Source organism: Strix uralensis, chromosome 20 (genome assembly GCF_047716275.1).
Source record: "Strix uralensis isolate ZFMK-TIS-50842 chromosome 20, bStrUra1, whole genome shotgun sequence".
Classification (NCBI taxonomy): Eukaryota; Metazoa; Chordata; class Aves; order Strigiformes; family Strigidae; genus Strix; species Strix uralensis.
In genome coordinates, this window is record NC_133991.1 from 9018554 (window position 1) to 9042153 (window position 23600).

The following is a 23600-nucleotide window of genomic DNA, read 5'->3' on the forward strand; positions in this document are numbered from 1 at the left end:
TTGCCTGTATGATGGTCTGCTTTACAGGTAACAAGGACTGCTACCTAGCCAGAGCATGCAGCTATAGATTCTTACCAAATGCACAGGACTGGTTTTCATGGGCTGTTACCAAAACATCAGCAAAACAGAGACTATCCTACCTCATACTGTGCCAGCCTTGAATTAGTGTCATTAGCATGAACCTTAGAACAGTTTGTTCAACTGCCCTTAGAGCCCTCAAAGCAGAAGAAATGCAGCTCTCACTTTGACATATCTATTTCCCCTACTCTTCCCCACTCCTCCTTACAGAGAACTTATAAAACTGCTGGGCAAAACAGTTTCTGCCAGATTGCCTTCATTTCCTATAACATGTTTCAGCCGTGTGGATTTTCTGTGCTTATTTGAAGGAAAGGAAAAAACCTTACTATTGTATAAGCTGTACAGGGAAATATCTGGGCAAGAGCTGTGGAGATAAGCACACACTGGACAATACTTTTAAATACTCAAATTAACAAAAACTGGCTTGGAAAGCATTTTTAATTTGTCAAACTCAATCCTCATCAGTGCTGCCATGGGCAACAGAAATGTTAGTTAAACTCCGGAGGAAAAGTTAACTCTCTTTGGCTGCTATCCCTCTCTCATAGATAGCATAAAGGAAATAAAAGAACTGGTGTAATGTCATAAGCAGAAAGATTTTTGAAGATTAAAATACTGACCTTTTGGAAGAAAAAAGCCCCCAGAACACCACACACATTAGTCATAATCAAAATATTGTGCATAATAGAGCTTCCCAAGAGATTTGGCTTTGTTTCAGAGCCACCAGGGTTCAGCATCAAGTACAAGGCTGTTTACTCGCCTTGATGCAAGGAACCCAGCATGAGGTAGAGACTGTGCATCACAGCCCCAGCAAGCCAAAAGGGACCTCAAAATATCTAGTCCATCCCTTTGCCAAAAGAATCAACTCTACCAATGCCACTTCCAACATGTTCCTCTGTAACCTGTTCTTAAAAATCTCTAACAATGGAGGCACCAGACATCCTCAAGCAATCTATTCCAGTTCTTCACTATTTCTATCACCAGAAGGCTTTTCCTAATCTCACTAAATCTTGCTGCAGTTGAAGACCATGACTTTTTGATCAATTTATCATGAGCAGTGGGAACAAGATTCCCTTCTTTAAAGCATCCATTTACAAATTAGAACAGGATGTCTCCCCCTTTTCTCTGACTAAACGCCATGGTTCTTTCAGCCTTTTACTACTCACAGTTTCAAGTCCTCTTTTTCTTACAACTCTTCTCTACACTCGCTTTGGTCTGCATCTTCCCTGAGGTGCAGTACCCTAAACTAGATACTGCACCTCAAAGGCTTAGGCAGAGCTGAGTAACTTTACATATATTGCAGGCTATTTCTGTTTATACACCCCAATATTACATTACTTTTTGCTAGAAGTGTGTGATCAACCATGACATTTTCATATTTTTCTTTCCACACCACTCAAATTTAGTTCACGCTCGCTCTGCATGCTCAATTTGCCTGGCTAGGCACTGTTTGCATGGTTTGACAGCAATCACATTTTGATGAGCAGAGTATAAATCAGAAACAGTGGCAAAATATTTGCCAATAACCTGATAATTAAATATATTGGACAAATCAACTATTCAGCAATATCCTGATAATTAAAAGGCACTTCCACAAAGATGAGCGCACATGATGCACGCTTCTGCCAGTCAACACTGTAGAAGCAAGACAGGTCATCTATCTGTGCTGAGACAGAGAAAGATCTGAGCATTGAACTTGGAGTCTTCTAGGCTGGAAAATCTACTGCAAAGGTACAGCTTTGTTACTGCTCGTGACTATTGCTACTAGAAGAGGCAAGCTAAGAGCAACAGCCATTTGATCCTGCACCCTCACAGGTCTTGAGATGACAGAAGCCCAGGGTAACATGAGCTGAATTTTGCTAGAAAGGTATCAAATTATAGTATCACCGTACTGCCAAGATACATGCTGTACATCTCCAGAACAGCTTTGTTAGCTTTGCAGAAAATACTGCAAAGGGCACAGACTCTTAAAAGATATTATTCAAGGGCAGTAACAATAACCTCCTGCTACTGTTCCACACCAAATTCTCTTACCTAACCAGCACTCCTGCCCACTTCAGGAAATGTTAATCACAGGTTGAATCATCTTGGGTGACTCCTAGACAAACCTTAATCTGGATTTAGTTTAGCAGGGAACATGCAGACATGATTTAGCTTGCCATTTTTAATCTACGTACATACATATACACACACATTTGTATAACTAACATAAGATACACTTTCATAATCATTGAATAACTTTCTACCTCTGTTGTCCAAACGGACAAAAAGTCAAACCAAATTGTAGAGTACCATGGCTGCACCAAACATCCTTTTTTCCTTGCATATGACTTAAGCAACATCAATCTGCTACCTGTGGCAGCTGGAAGTTGTGTGTTAGTGTGGGTTTTTATCTTTACTTACCCTCTTATTTGCCTATGACTAAACACAGTACAGAACAGGAAAACTGTCAGGGTACACAAAGACAGCCACCCATTTTGGCACAATTTAAATCAAAGTATTAGTACTGTGCTCATCGAACTATTGAGAACCTGTAGCACATGAGACACTATGTTTGTGTCTTTGTTCAGAGAGCAACACCTTTAACTACTGAGAACATAAAGCAGCATGTTTTCCTGATACATTCACATTCTGGCTCACTTAGATCTGTTTGCAGGTCACTAATATCTTTCCATTTGATTAGTTACTTAAGGCTCATTTCAAAAAAGAAAACAGAACTGTATCAGTCACTTTAGAAAGTGTTTATTCAAAAGCTTCATAGCACCATCTTGTTTTTTTAAAACATCCAAATAAAATGCAGCAATTAAAATGATTTTTTTTTCTGTTGAGCATGACACTAACTCCACCTGTGAACACACTTATGGTTGTTCTTGCTAATATAACTGAAAAATAGCGCTCCTGTGCACACAGACATAGCACTGGGCCTTGATACAGTTATCCAGTCCTAGCTCAGTAATGGAAGAATAAAAACAAGTGAAACTGGAAACCTCAAGGAAACAGTTCCCCCCCACACCCCCCACCCCCCAAATTCTGCTGGAAGAGAAAATTTTCTAGAGGAAATTTTTAGCAGTTTCAATTCTTATGTCCCCTCCAAAACTTCAGCAAAACTAAAAATGGAAAAACAAAAAAATTTAGGGTATTCTTTTATGGTTAATTTAGAGGTATCTCAGTTTATTTGTTCTAACAATCACCTAGCTGATAATTCTAAAGGGCCTTTTATGGCTGTCTTTTCTAGGGAAAACACTGGTCAAAATTCTATTAAGTTACTATGCTGATATTTATTAAAAACTTAAGGTAAAATCATACTGCCACTAACAGCACTTGTAATACATTTTCATTATGAGTTTTTTCCTTTTCCCTTTTTAGTTTTGCCGAACAGCCTGAGAGCTTTATTCAGCCAAGTCAGTAAAGCGCTATTTCCCAAAGATCCTTAACTTACATTTCAAGAATATGGACCATGCTGAGTGGTCACATTATCATTTGGCTATGGCTTCCAACAGGGAATTCTCTATTGCATCTACTTCTGGTTGACCATTAGGAGGCAAATATTCTGTGGTTCACTTGGCTAAAGCCCCCATAGGGTCCCAGGCTGGCAAAACAATTGGTTCCTGCTGCATCACTGCCAAGATGTCTTCTGGTACATGCTTCTTATCCACCACAACTTCGTACACGTACTCAGAAAACCAGTCATCAGTCATGATCAGGTAACCTGGAGACAAAAACAGAACCGTTACCAATACAGGGAAGCAGTCACATATACAAGTTTCACCTATGAATGATGCATTACAAACAGGACCTAGTCATACTTCATATCTCAAGACAAAAAAAATCAAATTAACATATAGGCTAACTGGATGTACTTCATGTGCGCTGAAAGACCAAGCAAGAAGCCTGCTAGGAAAAACAAGACCCAGAATATTAATCATTTGTGCTTCCTCTGTTAAAACAGGCACTGAGAATACTCAATTGAATTACAATGTCTTAAAAAACAGGCATTTAAGGCAGAATGTAAAATCATCTGAGTCTCTGGCTTTAGAAGTTTTCAGGATTTTGTTAAGAAAAGGGAAGTTTTCCAGGTGAATATCCAAACCATCTTTGGCTTAAGAAAACTTCTGGTTTAGTTCCTGCAGTAAGAAGAGGTCATCTGCTTTCCTCAAACAAAGCCTCAAACATAAATCACACTTTGGCTGAACTAAATCTTAATTTTCTCCCTTAATATAATTTTTACTGAGCATTTCAGTGAACAGCCTTTGAACTGGGGGGGAAAAGTCACGTTTTGAGTATCACAGGTTTTAGCAGAAAGCTACCACTGGAAACAAACTATTCAAGGTGAACTGAAAATAAGAGTGGCTGGGAGAAAGAAAGCATTTAGAAGACAGATGAGAAGGCTTTATGTAATAAAGTTCCTCATGTCCTTATACAGTATCATCACACAATCAAATGAAACAAGAAAATGTCCAAAGAATATGGACAATAAATGCATCTATCTACACCATCTTGTTTCTAAAGCTAGAGATCAGATAATTCCCATAAATTAAAAACCCTATCAATTGTAATCCAAGCTAGAAGCCATTTTGGAAACACTGCCAAAGGGAGCTGCCTTGATTATTCTCTCTCCAGGATATGAGTTCTTGGGACACACAAAAACCTCTCACTCCCAAGAGCCAACAAGTAATTGCACCCTGAGAGGATAATGAACTCTGCTTCTGACATCCTGTATCTCAAAGCTTGACAGTGCTGATTAGGATCGCAGTGTCTGAACAAGAAGGAAACGTCAAGCAGGACTTCAGAACATGCAAATAAGTAAGGTCGCTCTTTGAGAAGGCCTGTGCCCAGTGTCACAATGAAAGCCATTATCAATTTCTTCATTAAAAGGAGACACATACTTTATACGCAGCAATACTCAAGAGCCTAAGGCAACCCTGAGCTCTGCATTCCATCCAGGTAACAGGCAGAAGTGAAAAAAACAGAAAAGTTTATTGCATTTCTGGGCAGGGTACACAACAGAGTTTTACCTCAGGTAATTAATCTATTGCTTCTACTTGAACCATTTGTATGTTAAGGCCAAAATATGGAAAAATTTGGAACAGCATCATCTTGTAACACAGCACCTGACTACAGAAGTGTACTCCTCTGTGTAGGAGGCTGGTCCACATTTCTGACTTACCCAAAGGAAAATCTGAACATGCAGCATTTTAAAACTGACAAGCTGCTGACCAGGGAGAGGTCAGTCGGATGAATGGCCTGCAAGTTATTGCATAACCTAAGATTTAGGCACCTGAAAATAGAGCCCTTGCAAGTTCTCAAAGGACCTACAAGCCACTTTATGCCTGTGCTGTAACTCCTCCACAGGGAGGAGAAATTAACAGAGCCTTTCTGCTGTAGTGTACTTATGGCACAATATATATACATATAGACACTAAATGTCTACAGTTAAATCCTTAAAATGTCTTCATGCAGAAGAGTATGTATGCAACAGCCAGTACAAGAGATTAAAAAAGCCAGAAGGGAGCTGACTTCTAGCTGGACATGTATCACAAGGAACTTTTTTCATGCCAAAACAAGCATATGGACCCCTATCAAGTGGATGTGATAATGTGATTTAGTGTTCCCCTCTTGCTTGCTTTTAAAAAAAGATATCCAATAGGATAAGCCGGGTTCAAAGTTACATAATAACATACTGTGTCTCCAGAACAAAAGAGTAAGCTGAATAATTAAATTTGCCTATATGGCTGACAAAGTGCCAATACAACACAGAAAGGAAATACTTGCCTGGGAAGTGACTTTTTTACCTCAAAAAACAAGTAATGTTTGTCAGCAGCTGTGTTTGTTCCTTGAGGAAAAACAGATGGGATTCCAAGAAACACTTTTACAACAGATATGAATGCAATGACTAAATATTTAGGAGAGGCAATGCTAAGCTGTTCCCAGGGCTCCCCTTTCTCCAGCACAAGCACTACCACAAGAATTCAGTTCTGCCCACTTTGTGGACTCTGAGCATATAAATAACTTCATCCCACAACACCCAAACCAGGATTCACAGACTTTCCAGTCCTGCACCGTGCAAGTCTGGGGAAAGAGGTGTTATCTGGCACCTTAGACTGTACTCAGAGAAAAGCAAGAAGAACCCCATGTGAAAAAAACACTTCCATTTCCTACCAACAGGAAGTCATTTGTTTGCTTGTTTTTTAATGACTCAAAGTCTAGTCTCTGGTGTTTTGTTGCAGGCTGTACCCTTTATCATTCTGTCCAAGACATAACGGAGTTGGGGCTTACTTGCATCGCCCACACCCAACTGGGCCTCAACTGGGATGTGCCAAGTTTAACATCATTCTTGGCTGCCTCTTTACTGATGTGGATTCTGGTTCTCTGCACTGGACTTCTCCAAGCACAGCTTCCCAATTCCTTAACAAGGCTGATAAGATAAAGAAATCACTGCCAGACTCAGTGGCATAGCAGGAGAGCTAGGACAGACTACAAATCCTCACTCTCCTACACCAGCTAGTACTGGAAGAGTGAAAAAGGAGGGCAGGAGGAAGGGGAGGAAACCCTGTGAAATTACCTCTTCTAATGTTTGAGAACAGGCTCTGGAGGATATGTCCAACTGCCCATAGCTCAGCAGTGGGTTGTTTGGTAATAACTAAGAAAACCATTCAGGGATTCACCTCCCTGAAAAAAGTAATCTGAGATAGGGTCAAGCTTCCTAGTTCTGATGGGATTTTCTGTCAAGGCACTTTTCCAGACAACTCCCTAACCAAAATAAAATATAGACAGTGAGCAAGAATTTCCAGAGACCATGGCCTGTACCAGTACCCCACAGAGAAATGATAGTGACTCACCCAGAAAAGTTCATAGATGGCATGTACACGATACAGGCATACAAGGTACAGGCAGGGTTTATTCAAGTCACACTGGGTCTACTATATTTCAAAGCAACAACTAGCTCCTCTGAAGTAGCTCTAGAACTCATTCTTGAAAAGCGAATCCGTATTTGGAAAAGAGATAATGTCTAAGGAGGATAAACTGTTACCGCAAACCAAGTAGCAAGTTAAGCTTACAAAGCTGGCAAACAAGTTAAGTAAAGACTAGTAACTGGGTTCGTGTTATATCTAACTTAAAACTGGAAATTTCTAGTTGCTGTAGTTTTTATTAATTTTAGATTACATGCTCAAATTGAAGAAAGCCAAAAATGCATGCAGCTCTCCACACAGATCGACCACAGCCTCTGCAGCTCCGCCAGAGCATCCGCAGCACATTAACACCTGCAGAACTGCTGCTCTTCAGTCACAGCTCAACAGGTACAACTTTTACTAGCAGTGTCAGGCTTCAGTCTACTGCACTATGGTTTGGGAGTAATAACCAGTATCCTGAAACTGAGCCCAGTCCTCCAGCTCCAATAAAGAACAACTCTGAACCTTGGCCAAGCAGCATATATGGCTAGCACAATCAAAGCTGCTGACAGACACCTATTAACTTCAGAATGGCTGGAGTACTAACCAAAGTCCACACTCAGCAGCTGTAAAGCAAGCTGAGTAAGGTGCTTCCTTCCTGGAAGCAGTCCTCTAACACGAGTAGCATCTAACATCACAAACCAAGTAACTGGAGTCTCTCAAAACTGAGTGTTCTGACAATAAGAACACAACTAACCGGGTATGTTTGCATTTTATATTCCATTATACATAAAGGTGCTCAATAGTTATTAGTTTGTATTTGAAAACAAGAAACATCTTGATGTTACTTCATTTTAGTATTGATTTAGCTTCTTTGCTTAAACCAACATTCCAAAGTACATTTGACTACCGTCACATTGATGAGCCTTGAAGGCTGAACATCAACATAGTTTCATTGTTTTGTCAAGACTAAAGATTTTTATTGAAATACTTTGCTGTGAATGTATACAGCTAATTCAGAACAGACTACTGCAAGACCAAGGGGCCAGAACATAAATTAAGACAATGTTCCAAGAATATTGTATGTTTTAGTTAGCTGTTGATATATAAGATATCAAAAGTTTATGAATAAGACCACATCCTAAAACTGAGTTTTTGGGAAATAGTCTATTCCCAGAAGAAAACCCTGATATCCTGGGAAATATCAGCCACACCAAATCTTGTAAGCACAACATTTGGGATTAATGTGCAACAGAAAAATGTGGTCAGCAGTGACTATTTTATTATGGCCTGGGACACAGTGAAGTCTGGCTTGGCATGCTCATCAGTGAGCTTATGCCATGGCTGAGTCCACATCCGGCCTGCCTCAGATAGGAGAGGACAAAAATCATGGAGTTTCCCTCCACTATTTTGGAAAAGCTGACTGACTGCAGGCGTTGGCAGAGCACAGTAGAAATACTCACACCATCACCCCACTCACTGAGGGCCAGAGGAGGTCAGAGCCGGCACCCAAACCTCACAGCACCCCCAGTCATTCCCAGGCTGAGCAGGGAAGCAACTAGAAGCAATTTCCTAAAGCACTGCTCAGCTGTGACTCACCATTGTGTCCCCATTGCCGGCCCATGGGCCATGCCAGGCTGGCACACCCACCCTGCTACAGCCCTAACAAATCCTCTCTGAAGGAACAATAGTGCAGGCTGAGACACTCATCAACAGGAAAGCAAGTTCAGGCAGACAACCTGGCATGAGCAGAACAGCACGTTAACTGTGCAGGATTTTGGTGTTGCTAGTGCTTGTCATACCAGAGAGGAACACTGCAAGGATGCCACAGGTCACGTTTTCAGCATGGCTTCAGAAAGGCAATCAGAATTATGATTTTTAAATTTTTTTTTAACAGACAGGTGTTGGAGCTAGAAGTTTACATTGCAGCTGTTCACAGCACAAGCTGGAACCAGCCATACCCTCATTTCTTCATTTAGAAAATCAGTAAGTAAAAGCTTGCAGTGATTGATAAACAGTGCTTTAAAAGAAAATATAAACCACTTAGATTTCACACATGACTCAGGAAGATTGTTTAAGTAATCAGCCACAGCCAGCAAGAGGTCCCAAAGATGAGATAGCTGGAGTGTACAGATTCAAGCTTAGCTCTGTTACCAAAAACTTTAGTACATGTAAAAGTATTGCAGTGAAGTCTTTATTTCTCCTTTCATACTAGGAGAAAGCGTTTCTATACAGTGCAGTTCTTGGAAGTAATCCTATCTGATCTGTGAAGCATTTCTTATCTACTGTCACTTTATTAAAAGATCAGTTTACGTGCCCACAGGAATTCTTGGTATCTCAGAAGAGAACTACATTTTCAGACTAATACTACCAAATTTTTCAGACTTTTGTTGCTCATAATCCTTTGCTGCAAAACACAATAGCACAGGTTCTGCTCTCCCCCGTCACACTTGTCAAACTCTACAGCTGCTGGGTTTTTTTTGGGAGGGATAACAGCTGGCAATTTAATTGTGATCAACAGCAAACTGGTCTACAATGCTTAGGAAAATAAGCAGCTTTACAGCAATAAACTAATCAACCTTAAAAAGTTATAATGAAATATTTAAACTTTGTTAAAATATGAACTTTATCTAAAGTCCACAGTATCTTCCCATACCTTCCATGCATAAAAATAAACAGTTTTGTTACTGGATTGTCAAAAGCTGCAGTGTAAAAACAATGCATGCCCCATATGATTAAGCTATATTCAGAGTTCCAGTTCCAGCCTCGAACAGAGGTGCTTCTGTCGACTTTGTCGTCCTGCCCTTGGGACCACAATACCCTGTCTGTCAAAAAGCATCAGCATCAATCACTTATGGCCACTTCCCAAAAATGCAATTGCTTCTACAGTTGAACTTGCAACCAGTGTCAGGTTTATCCAGTGGCATTTCCTGCTTCTCCATTCAGTGTTGACATTTACTTAGACATAAATCACATTTAAGTGAAGAATGTTTGTCTTCCAGGAATACAGTGCCATAACTCAGTGATCCACGTGCTGTTTGCAGGCTTGTTTCATGCATGTCCTGGTGAAGGACCCAGCACATCCCCTTTCCCCCTTCCACCTCCTTTTTCTCCAAACACTAAGTTCAGCTCTGTTTCCATGACTATAAATTACTTTACCTTTATTACCACGGTCTTCACCCCAGGAGTTTTCCACTCTCCATTTTTCAAATGCCTCCTCTTGCCCATCCTGTGACAAAACAAGTCAATGGCTGTTCAGTAGTGAAGGACCATGCGAGTTCGTAGCAGCCAGCCCTTCCCACAGAGCTCCACTCCCAAAAGTCTACAGCCATTGGCAAGTTTCAGGCAATGGTTTCTTGCTAATGGTTGGAAAAAATGTAATTTTCTAAAATACCTGTCTACCCACTTACATAAAATATCAAGGAAGATGGTCAAGTAGAGAACCTGTAATATTTCTTTCAACCAGAAAACTAAATTTGAGTTTGTACTTAACTGACTGGCAGGATTTAAGCAGCCTTCCCTATCACCTATCAGGCTGAAATGCAGAATGCACAATTTGCACGAACTAGGAATCAGAGGAAAGGAAGAAAGACAATGAAGCTGTTACCATAAAAGCCAGCAGAAGAACAAAGCAATTGTAATAATTTAAAACAATACTAGTAAGAGCAAGTGCAAACAGTTGAAGAATCTAGCTGAAAGATACAGCTCCAAGTCAGGCACTTCGAAGGTTATACAAGGCTTCTAACGAGCACGAAGTACATGCGAGTCCCTGTTCAGAAGTGTGCTGTGTTCTAGCCTGCACTGTGTGTAGCTGAAGTCTGGTTCAGATCCTCCCGGTACAGAAAAGCACTGAACACAGCGCCACAGGCTTGCTGTGCCACAGAGTGAACTGTTGCTTCCTTCCAGCAGCTTCTCATGAGGAAACAGCAGGTCCCTTGAGGAACCAAAGAATAGTTATTCTTTCCCTACTAAAATTTTTTAAGACAAAAAACTAACCTGGAAAATGTCCCACAAATCCCTTTTTGATATTCAATGGAATATTGTTGTATTGCTTCTATTCTCACTTTAACAAAGTAGGACAGTCCTTAAAATGAGACACTCAAGAGGTACCAGACTAAGGATAAGTCAGCTCTTGATGCTATCAGACAAACTGGGATAAACACATTTATGCACATTAAGTTTAACCAAAAAGGTGCATTTAATCCACATCAATTTTGTATGTTGTAAAATTGTAATAGGATTTTTTAAATCTTCAAAGCCTTTTTATAAAGTAGGTAAATCCAAAGTATTACATTTTACAACTCAGTTTATCAAAGCTCCTTTAGATTAAGTTAAGGTTTAATATAAGACAACATGTTCAAACAGAAAGTAGAAACAACTTAGTCCATTTTGAATGTGGAAAAGCCTCTAAATGCTGAACTTGTTCTAAGATAATTTCTTCTAAATGATCTTTTGATTTTAGAGATGCCATCCATCATATACTGATCTTACACACATCCTTTTCCTTAAGAAATCAGGTCACATTTGATCACATTTTATGGAACTATACATTTAGGCATGTGAAAGTGAATTTAAAAATAGAGACCATAGACTATAGCTGCCAGTGAAGTCCAGCCAGTAATTGGCTACAATCAGTACAAATATACACAGCTATGAATAGAGAAAGAGGTTTTACACACTAGAAAAGTATAATTTTAAATATCTAACTGAAAAACAATGAGAATTTTTTTAAAGATGTGTTCATGCAATCTGATACACAAAATAGAATTGTTACGAGCTCAGAACACAAAATACAACGGGAAAAGTTATATTGAGTTGTAAAAAGTAATTCAGAAAAATTCTTATGACTCAACAGTCCCATCTCAAGTCCTCAAACTCCAGAGCTCAAGCAAACATTTTCACTTATATGCAAGCTCTTATTTCACCAGCCAAGGTCATGCTGGACAGGAAGAGATCACTTCAAAGAAACTTTAATAATGACAACTTCTGGAAATAAATGGAAAACATCAACATTGCAGATAACCCTGAGTTGTAAATTTTCACATGGTTCTTTTTACTTCATGTGTGCTTTGTTATACTGCCAGGAACAGATTCAGTTGCGGATTCATCTCAGCCTACTGTCTGCCACAGAGCTATTTTGGACACCATTTTCCTTCCCTAATTATGAGTAGGTCAGAGAGGTCACATGCCAGTGCGTTGAAGGAGGTTAAGACTGACAAAGTGCCTCCTACTGGCATTTTAACAGGAGCTTCACGCTGTAAAGTGTAGACTGGACTAACCATGCAGTGGGATAGGGTGGGAAATACCTGCTGTCATACTAGATTTCTTGCTCAGCAAGATGCATCAGAATATGTATTTTAAATTAACAGGTTTTCTGGTATCTTAAAAATAGCAGCTGACTTTTCCCTTTCTCCAATAAAAGTTTGTGGGCAGAAGAAAAGAAGCCCTTGACTTGTCTAAAATTCTTCCTCCCTTGTTAAATATTTATAGTTCTGAACACTCAGACACAAACACCACAGGGAGAATAGACAACCTAGGCCTTGTGCACCAGGGTGTCACGGCACACGAACTCTAGCAGAACAGCTTACAGGCTGTGAAGGAGCCCAGAACACATCAACAAGCTGTCAGAACATTCAAATACACCTGTGCAGGCATCAGAACTTCAGGACAGAGACTACCTTCTCGGTGACAGCTGTCAGCACCATGGCATGGGTCATCATCGATTCTCCAAAGATTAATCGTTCCGCTTTGTTCATGTTTTTGACGGAGACGCCAAACACCAGCTCATGATTAAATCTATTGGAAAGCCACATAAACAATATCAAAAAGGACACAGGGAGGATTCTCACTAGTAAATCAGGGAATCAGTAGACAGCACTGTCCCAGAAGCCAGTGCACAGGCGTACAACTATTTGTAGTGTCAGAACAACTGCAAAAAGTGATCCCCATAGAAGTTCCTCTCACTAGACATTAGACAATTCAAATGAGGAAGAATATTTAACAAGCCCTTGTTAAATCTTTAAAGGATTCAGATTTTAGCAAACAAGTTAAAAAAATTTCTGTTGCTGCTGAATTACTTAAATACACTGTTTTGGGGTATATAATCCAAAATATGGATAAATTAGTTTCTTAAGCAGATAAAGGACTGTTTAATTCCTAGCCAAGTGTCCCAAATTGTACCGTTTTGATTTTTCTACTTACATATTCACATCATTGATTCCCAGCTTGCCATAGAAGTGCTTTGCAACATCGCAGCCAAACCACACAGCCTACAAATAGAAGGAAGAGTCATGTCTAGGCCACACCGCAGTGAGTTTTACATTACAAGAGCTGCACCATGACATCCACGAAGAGAAACCAAACAAACCTCGCCATCTTTAATAGATGCTGCAGCTAATTTTTTCAAGACATCAACAGGCTGGTTGTTGTAGAGCGTTTTCCTTCCTCCTGCCATGTTACCCAGGTACTCCACCGTATACAGCCTGTTGTATGGATTCTGAGGTCGAGGATCATTCACTAGACAAATCTGCCAAAAACCAAGATGTTGTAAATTAAGGTGCAACTTACCTGAAATCTTTGAGAAGTGAATGTAGATGGATTTCAGAGAATTGCTTTTGTCCCAGGTAGCTGTCTGTCCCATTACTATACAAGCCACTTGGCTGAAATACCTGTTTTTTATAACATTTTGTTTGTTTGTTGTTTAAGTTCACCTCATAACTGCGGCACAGCAGGTTTGCATGTTATTCCTGCTCTCTAATGGCTGTCTTATGGCATTTTATAACTGATGAGATCATTACATATTTTATCATTACAAAAGCATCATGGAAATGCAGTGCAAGATCACAGCTAATTAAAGGGTAGAACACAAACAGGAGAATGGGGACAATAAACATAGGGGCCACCTTTGAGTTGTGGGAGCAGTACCCACATGGTGCAGTTACGGGGGTGGACAGTACACCTGCAACAGTGGAAAATATGTGACTTAACAGCAAAAAAAGGTCTTAGGAAGCTACTGCCTTTCAGCACCCCCAACCTTGTCCTCCATGTTGAAGTAAGGCTTCACGTGCTCATTGTAGAACTGGACCGGTGTCACAGGGCCATATTTGTGGTAGTTCTTCTCCTTATCCCGGAACTCCCAGCAGAAGGTCTCCGGAGGGTTGCCCAGGCAAGTACTCACTATTCTGAATACCTGCCCAGAGAAGCACACACCTGTGAACTTGCTGAAACATGCAGGTCTGCCTCTCCTACCACAGCAATGCCACTGATGAATGGATTTCTCCATGGGAGAAACAACTGAAAAATGGGATCTTAACACTCACCTTTCAAGAACATGAATGAACGTACACACATGAATTATTTTCATTCAGCTCTGGAAATCTAGGTGTTTCAACAGTTCAATCTGAAAGGCCCCAGGAAAATCAACAGAATCTCTCTCCATTCTCACACCCTACATTCTCAGGTAAACCATCAGGCAAAACACTGCCTACACCTCACAGCATGGGGAGAAGGCAAGCTTAAGGCTGAACATAAACATTCCAGGTTATCCTAGGAAAGCAGCAGCCAAAAGCAAAAGCCAATGCACTGCCCAGTCTCATTCCCATGTTTTGTAATTCTGAAGCTCCAACAAGATACTTTCCCAGTGCAAGAGAAACTATCAGACTGATTCTAGAAAGGCTTAAGCATTCAGCATCACCTGCTCCACCAGGTGGTTTGCCCCACACAGAGACAAACCATGTAATACACATACAGCAGAGGATTTTATCCCAGTATTTCCCCTGTACTAACCCCTTTTTTCCTGCAATGCCCATTCGGATTTCAAAAATGGGCCTTTGCTTCTTTTCAAAAGCCTAGAATAATCTTCTTGTTGAATGTACTAAGACAGACTGTTTCAGTTTAGGGTTGAGCTGGCAGGTTACATAATTTAATTCAAGATTCCTGCCTGCTGACCATGACATCCTCTGCAGCTGGCAGCTTCCTATTGATTTTTAGCACAAGAAGTTGACCAGATTTCAAGTCATCAGCCTCCCTATAAATCAGAATATGAAACTGCACTTAAGGATCACTACTGTACTTTCTCACAAGGCTTATCAAAATGTGCTAACTCATAGGCAGTGCAACCAGATGACTGTCTTTAGGGATATTTAGCAGGACCTGCCACAGGTACTCTGGGGACAGAGAATTCAATCATAAACAGGTCTGAATCTGTTTTACTTCAGCTGACACTGGTTGACTTCAGTTCTATCCACATCCTGAGCACAAGACAAGTCTTTTCCTTGCAAGGAACCAACAGGTTACTTAAGAGAAGGGGAAGTCAAATCTCAACTGCACCTTCTGCAGGAGGACCCCATGCCTGTGGTTTGTGCCAGCTTTCCTAGGCTGTCAGTCTTGACACCTTCCTCTCGCTGACTTTTCACAGGAGGAGACACAATACCTTTCCCAAAGCTAACTTACTCTTTCTGGAGCTAGTTGAGCTGATTTACATGGATCCTAAGGTTCCACAAGAACTAGCTTTGTGCTAGTGGGCACTTTGTGCTGATGGCAAAAAGAGTGCAATGTTCATGCTAAGTAACATTATTTGGCTGTGCACAAAATATAAAGGTGGTCTTGCTCCAAGCAATTTAATATGACCAGTGAAGAGATTAATTATGGGTTGAAACAAGGCTGTGGCTTAATGTTTTTAGTGGAAGAACTCACACATTTATTCCTCAATAAATGTTAAAGAGCAAATGTAAATCCCTAAACTACTATAAATATTTAATTTTGCACAGACTGCACAAAAGGTAGCATTGTCTGTGGATATACCCACATTACCTCAGACAACCCCAAGTGGTGAGAGATGAGGCTATGAAAACAAAGTAAAAAAGAAAAACGCCTAAAAAGAAGAGCAACAAGCAAGCAGGCTCCAAAGGAAAATGGTGGAGACAGAAGTCTCAAGTTAACAGAGGCAGTGGAGCCTGGGAAGAGCCTCCCTCAATTGTTTTGCCACCACACCCATCACAGGCCATCTCTTAGTATCTCAGAAGCTTCCTCTATCAATAAATAAAATAAGCAGATGTATTTAAACTAAAAGGTGACTTATATCACTCTAGCGACAACTAGAACCGAGATAAGGCAAAAATATAGAGGCTTGTGCTAAAAACCAAAATGAATGAGGAGGGGAAAGGACACTCCTGATAAAGAGGAGTCTACAAAGGAGAACAGTAAAGGAAGAAAATTTCAATCACAGGCACTGTACTGGTTTCAACTTCTGACCTGCTGTGCACTGGTTTGATAAGAAGAATGTTTATACAGTTCTGGAGTGAGTATTTAATCTTGTGTTCCAGTACAACTGCCCCATTTTAGCTAGAGCACTGCCTCCCAGCATGAGTGAACCGAGATTTGATATGCAAATAAAACTTCACAGAACAAAACCAAGTTCTGCTTTGCCACATACAAAAATAGATGCAATGCCACTTAATACATACAAACACAAGAAATAACAGTGGTCTCAAGACCTTTGAAATTAAGTGTTTTTAAAGTATCCAAGAGAGGTGCAATTGCACATTTCAACTATAATGTTTATTGAAAGTAAATCCACTTAAGCTGCAAACCACTATTACTGCCACAAGAGGAAACACTGTGTTAACTTCAGAGAATTAAGCACACCCTTTCTACAGAACAAATTGCAATCAGTTAATGAGCCTTTAATGCTGGTTCCAGGATCCCTGGTCAGAGGGCAAGAGGCTCTAAACAAACAAAGAGACATTTTGCAGTGCACTGTGTGTCATTGCCCTACCAGTAAGAAGCTTTTGATGTCTGCTGTAAAATCCTCCAAGGACTTTTGGACACACACACTGGGTGTAAGTTACATTAATTCGCTTTTGAACTAAGCACTGACTGGCAACATACCGGGGTAGGCTCAAAGCACCCAATTACTGTTGATCTTAAGGCATACATTTCACAAAAGTTTTAATTTCAATAATATAACGCAAGGAACACAAATCAGTTTTTTAATCTAACCTTAAAATTAGATAAAAAGCTACAGGTTTTTACATTAAGTGCAAAGATGCATTTCCAACAACCAAACCAACACATTAATACTTGGATATTAATGGCACTGCTGATGCTTTACAGAAACAGCCCAAGATAGGTTCTAATACTGATGCTTACTGGACTGCAGAAAAACTAACACACATCTAAAACATTTGATTTCTTGAGTCATCTAAAGACAGACATTAAGATCACTGGGTTACTTTGCATTATATGTTTGAGAAACAATTTATTTTTTTTCCCAAACAAAATGCACACACTTGGTCAACCTAAAACATCCTGAACTTTAAACATTGGGTTTGGCTATTTAAGAATCAAGTATGAGGACTACTGAATGAGAAAAACAACATATGTCACTGTCATATTCAGTGTGACCAGATGGAGGGGCAGCACCACACTCACACTACACACTGCTGTTTTGAGTTAATTCACACAGTCAGAAACAGATGCTGCGATTCCCTCCTCTGCTGCCCCAGTATCAGACCACAGCTGGATTCAGCCCTGTGTTCAGCTCACATCTTCTCCATAGTGCAGAGTACTCCCTTTTGTTGTTCTTTTCTGCTCTCTTGTGGGGAATTTCTGTAACAACACTTGTGCTGATTTTGCACTCAAAGCCATCAGAATGCAATTTTCAACCTGCCTCTTTCCTGCTTCTTATAAAAGCCTGGTAGGACACTATTTTCATCTCTCAAGATACAAAATGCTGCTTTCCTACAGAAAGGGGTAAATGTCTCTGTAAAAATGTCATAGCTCTGGAATTTGTAAGCTCAAGATACTTCTCTGGAAGTATTAGAAAACTCAGAATGAGATAAGCAATAATAAGCACTTAAAATTCACTCAAATACCTCCAAGTACACTGCCAGACAACACATTCCTAGTCAGGAAAACAAAAGACACTTGTTTTGGCTGATCCAATAGCTATAGAACAAGAGTAAGCAAGAAACCTCATCCATTCTAGCCTTGTGTGCCAAGAGGATTCATGCCACAGGTATATTTACCTCTTCTATCATCGTATCCATTGCAGCACAAAGTTCTCCTTTCATTGTTCCACTTTCCACCATATTTCTTAGCCGCAAACAGTATTCTCTCATCTGTTTAAAGAGAAAGTAATTTTATTATAAGGGTATGAAAGGTGCCACCTAACCAGATAGAAGTCCTGAAAACTGTTTCTAGCACCTATTTTATACTTCAAAATGAAAAGAAAATCCCTTTCAGAAGGCTTTGTTAGATAATGATTCTTTAAAAAAATATCAAGATAATTGAATGATTGAAAAGAAAAAGGTCACAAAGAAGTAATCTGAAATTAAATAGTTGCAACTCAATTACTATTTTCCAACCATTTATTTGAAGCTTACAGCCATTTCTGTTCCATAACTGATGCCGCAACATCCATACACATCACCACCTCTGTGACTCAGAGAACAAACTGTCTTCATACTGTAAAATTATTTTGCAATTCTAATGCATAATTGATCTCCTGGTTGATAAAAAGAATGGAGCATTTCCCCACTGCATGCAGAATTGCAGTAAGAGTAGCACATGCTTCCCATTACTGTCACCATCCATAAGGCCAGGACCAGTGAGTGGGGCTCCCTCAAGACCAGCTGTTTTGCGATGTTCGAGACTAGAATAACATTAACACCATTCATAATGTCTAAGCTCATTCCAGCACATATTTTACATTTTTAATGTGGATTTCAGCAGGCAGTTTTCCCTGAGCATGTAGTGTAGGAACTCGAAAAAAAAAAATCAAAGCTCACTGTAAAAAAATGCTTTAATTGCCTTTATATCTAGCTACCTACACTAGCATCTTCCCAGATTAATTTATTTCTGTAGTTCAGGGAGCAAGCTCACACCTTCCTTCAGACAAAGCTGCACACTTCTATACTGAAAGCTGATTTAAGATTCAGTGTTTTGAAAATATATTTTTATCTTTTCCATCAAATTTGGCAGTAATCTCTAGAAACCTTGGCATACTGGTAGATGAAATATTGAGGGGGTGGAAAGAAGTCACCTAGAGGCCAAGTCCTGGATTTGCACAAACAGACTTCATGAGCCACATATCAAGAATTAACTTTTTGAAATTTGAGGATTAGAAACAATTGCTACTGAAACCATGTAGTTTCAAGCTACTGAAGCCTGGCAATGACCATCTTCCACAGATACACCTTCCCACTCCATATTTCAGGATTAGCATAAGACTTTGCTGAGACTTTAGGCTGCTTTTTGAATAAAAAACACACTTTTCTGAATAAAGAAATGCACTTAATACTTTGGTCAATAAAGATAAATTAAGGTGGCTAGGAACACTTGGAGCAGGTTCATTCCCATCCCCTCTCCTTAATTATATCATCTATATCAATTTACCTTATGGTTCAAGATCTCGTTCATCCTTCTGGTAGCTTCTGTGGTATGAGACTCAGGGAAGTATTTCTTGGGGACAACACCATACTTTTCTAAAAGCAAATAATAAAACTATGGGTTAGCAATTGTCTTCTCCACACAGCAGATGCTAGTGATTCCACTTACACTCATGTAAAAAAAATAGTTGGTTTTTGTGCAGAGATTATAAGTGAAAGTCTCTTATTTAAAGTTACAAGTATTCAAGATTACATTTTAATTTGTGACTGAATCTTGACCTCTGAGCTGCATTCCACAGGAGTCCTGAAAGGTGGAACCCCTGAACTGCTCAGTATCACTTAATTCAACACTTAAGAGAGAGTTCTAAACTAATTAGTGCTTTTTAAGAAGCTCTTTTCACCAGAAGAACACACCTGATTACTTGAAAATTAAGCTACTGAAATATCTTCTAAAGAACAGGGCCTCTTATGAATTATTCTGTGTATTTTATCTAAGGTTAAGTGACTAACATCCCAGTCGCCTTTCCTCCTCAACATTTATAAAACACCAGCAACAACTCAATTGCTTCCTACATTAAGGTACTAATCAAAGATCACACCATGCAAGGCCTGGATGTAATAGCAGCATCCAAAATCTTCTCTGACCTGATTAAATATGTATAACAATTGGATGGGAAAAAAGTAACCTCAAGGCTTCAGACAAATTCCTTTTGTGATTCTGAGCTTATATTATTGGCTTGTTGACTTACAAAGGTGTCACATTGTTTCACAATACAAATGAAAGCAAATGGCAGTTTAATTCAGACACTGAAAAGTATCTCCTTCATCAGTGTAAGAAAGATCCCACTTAAGCTGTATCTTTGTAAGACCAGCATTGCCACATTCCACATCATTTCCCTCTCACTGATCTTTACAACCATCTTTCTTCAGGTTGCAACGTGAAGCAGTTTTGCTTCTGCCTTGTAGACACACCCTAGTCTAGCAAGGGTTTTTTTCCTTACTGTGTGCCCTAGAAATGATATACATGGATATAGATAAATGATGTTGAGGTGATGACTAAAGTAAAAAGGGGTTGAACCTTTTTACTAAATGTAAAGTCTGGACCATCTAATTACTTCTGTTGATCTTCTGAGCTTCCATCAGCAGCAGCAATATGCAAGAGTGAAGATCCCAGACAAGATTTAAGCCTAACATTTATAAACTGGCATGAAAAAGGTCTTTGATTAAAAAAGGTAGTGGCTAATGGCATCATGCTCCTTAGCAAACTCCCAGGTGTCAAACTCAATTTCTTCTTCTATTTCATTCCTCATCTCTCAAATCAGCATGCAATTTCAGGAAGCACTTAGTGACCAATTCTCTTACCAATAATGTTAACCAACATATCCCACTGTCCACCATCATTCGTGGGGTTGGAGAGCAGGAACTGTATCAGTCTTCCTTCCACAGGCTCCTTTTTCTGAGCTGTTTCCACAAAGGCATTTAAAAAGTAGTAACAGCGTTCGACCTGGAATGGACAGGCAGGAAAAACAGATATTTTACATTGTGCATTAATTCATTCGTATTTTGTTCTTCAGAAGTCCTAACTAGATGAAGCTACCTTCTGTTCATCCACTGAAGTTCTTATTTTCCCTTTAGCATTCCAAGGCTTATCCTATAAACTTATTTCTGTCACAGACCAAATATTTAGGGGGGAGTTAGCACAGAGCTTGAGGATAGCAGAACAGAAAATGTGAAACGTGAAACAGAAGTTACACAATGACGCCTGGCCCAAACTAGTACTAGATTTCCTCTATTTCCCTTAGGGGAAAAAAGCAGACGCATAGCTTGCAGATCAGTAGGTCACAAACATGACTGAAAGCTCAACAGCAAAGTTAGTCATGTTTCCCCTTAGCCTCCTACAAGTCACTTTTGAAATAGACACAGCACTTGAAAGAAAACTTTTACTCCTCCAAAGCACTAACAGCTTCACAACTTTCTTCTCAAGCTAAAGTCTTACTTTGTTCGACCTGCATTTAAAATACACATTTAAAGAACTTTTGAAGATTCTTCTCATATATGTTTTCTGCCTGGATTGTTAAAATAGTCCAGCCTAAAAGAAATTCTGTCCCAATACTAATACCTGATTGCATAAGCTGTCCTAGCACAACCTGTGACCTGTTCTACTGTACCTTATCCCAGAAAAAGAGATACGACTGGCTGAATTCAAACTCTTCGATGTTGTATTTCTTCATGAAAGGAAGACGCATTGCATTGAGACAGGAAAAGATCCAACATCTCCCTGAGAGATCAAAGGAACAAGAATTAAACTGGAATTTGTGTACTCAAGAGCTGTGTAAGTTTTTTTTTTTTACGCTCAAAATTCATGACAGTTCTGCCTCAAGACTTTGGCCCACTGTTCTGGCTGGGATTGTAGAATACCAAAAAGCTCATAAGGAGTTCAGAACTCTTACTGCAAATGCAGGTGTCTCAATTGATTTTATCTTATACTACACAGAGGGAAAAAAGATGAACACTGCAAGTCTAAAGACTATTATTAACTCAAGAAGATGCTGCAGGGATGCAGTTTTGCTCCAAAGCCCGACAAAAGGCCTTCGGAGGTGGCCATCGCTCCCGGGAGCGCATCAGCATTACATCAATCCCCCCCCCCAAAACGCCAGAGCCGCCAAGGGAGCGGGCCCCTCCTTACCGCGAATACCGACCCCCCCCCCCGCCCCGGCAACCGGGGAGCCCCTTACCGGAGTTCTTCTGGTTGGTGACCGGCTTCCCCTCGGCGGGCACGGCGTGCTGGAAGACCTGCACCGTGTCCTGCACCACTTGCCGCTGCAGACACACCTCCAGCGGGTCGTTGCACGTCGCCACGTTCTGGGCCAGCAGGAACTGGGGCTCGGCCCGCAGCCGCCGGGTGAAGGCGGCGGCCTTCTCCGTGCTCAGCCCTGCGGGCCGCGGGGCAGCCGTCACCGCCGGCAACCGCAGCCCCCTCACACTCCGGTAACCCCCTCCCTCAGCACCCCTCATCCCGGTAACCACCTCCCCATTTCTCCCCACCTCCCCCCACCCCCACCTCCGGGTCATTCTCCCCCCGGCCCCGGTAATTCCCACCACCAGCCCATTGCCCCGGTAACGGCCGAGCCTCGCTCCTCACCCCGGGCGTTCATGGCACAGCGGCGCGAGCTCCCGGCACGGAAAGCGCCGCTCAACGGCCGAGCCCACCGCAGGTCGCGCGCCCCGGCGGAAGCGGCTCTTATAGCCCCGGCACCGGAAGCAGGAAGAGGGGCCGCGGGCGGCGGGCGGGGGGGAGCGGACGGCGCGCCGCGAGGGACACGCTGGCGGCGGTTGCGCGCGGCGTTGCGGCGGGGGCCGCGCGGGGGCGCTGGGGGCTCCATTCCCCGCCCCGCCCCGCTCCGCTTCCAGAACGTTCGGCGGCGCCGCCTGAGGCAGCGCGCGGCGGTCCCGGTGGCCGCGGCCTCCCCGCCCCGAGGAGCCGCTGTGGCGGCGGCTGCGTCAGGGCAGCCGCTTTCCCTCAGGGCTGGTGTGGCGCGGGGTGAGGGAGGCCCCGTTGGATCGTCCCCATCCTGCTGCCCCCGGGGCTTTTTCCCCGCGGTGTCACCCCCCGCTTAACCGAAAGGTTTGAAACATGTCTCCGCAGCAGGCGGTGTGAAGGCTGCGTGCCGGGGAGCGTGACTGGCACCGGCACTGCGCGGTGATCGCCCTCCCTCAGCGCTGGCGAACGTCACTCAAGGACACGCTCCGGGTCACGCTGAGGAGGCTTCCTGTTGAGTAACAGCCCTGCTCCTCCGAGAGGAGTATTTGCACATCGCGGACTCAGATTGATTTACAACACACGGTTTTTATCATTGGTATTAGTAATGTACCATTCCAAGACACGATGAGGCCTTAAAAGCTTGCCAGGACCTTGAGAAAAACGCTTTGAGTGGTGTATTTGTTGGGGGCAGGGAGAGGTTTTCCTGCCATCACAGTGCTGGAGCATTCACACGGAAGTTTCCGCTGTGTATTATCAAGTGTTTGGGGCTGCCCTCAGCCAAGAGAGACGGGAGGTGCAGTGGCAGCACAAGTACCAGGCAGCTTTTGCCCTGGCCAACAAGAAACTGAGATGCCCGTAGGATTACCAGGAAGGGGCAGCAAGTTGGGTAGCCACCACCTCTAACACCCCGTGGAGTGGCACTGAGGGACAGGGCCAAGAAAGCAGCTGCCAGCTCAACGCCTCAGTTTATTCGTGCATCAACGT

General features: G+C 41.6%; 1 protein-coding gene across 1 annotated transcript; it reads right to left on the reverse strand.

Annotated features, from left to right (window-relative positions):
• Positions 1-2801: 2801 nt before the first annotated feature.
• BLMH (bleomycin hydrolase) lies at positions 2802-22660 on the reverse strand. Its single transcript, XM_074889850.1, has 12 exons — positions 22497-22660; positions 22090-22287; positions 21523-21632; positions 20717-20858; positions 19362-19450; positions 17993-18085; positions 13999-14154; positions 13333-13491; positions 13167-13234; positions 12644-12761; positions 10125-10194; positions 2802-3784 (listed from the first exon to the last, which is right to left on the reverse strand). The coding sequence occupies exons 1-12, from the start codon at positions 22507-22509 to the stop codon at positions 3633-3635; spliced, it is 1368 nt and encodes a 455-aa protein (XP_074745951.1). The 5' UTR covers positions 22510-22660; the 3' UTR covers positions 2802-3632.
• Between the last annotated feature and the right edge of the window lie 940 nt (positions 22661-23600).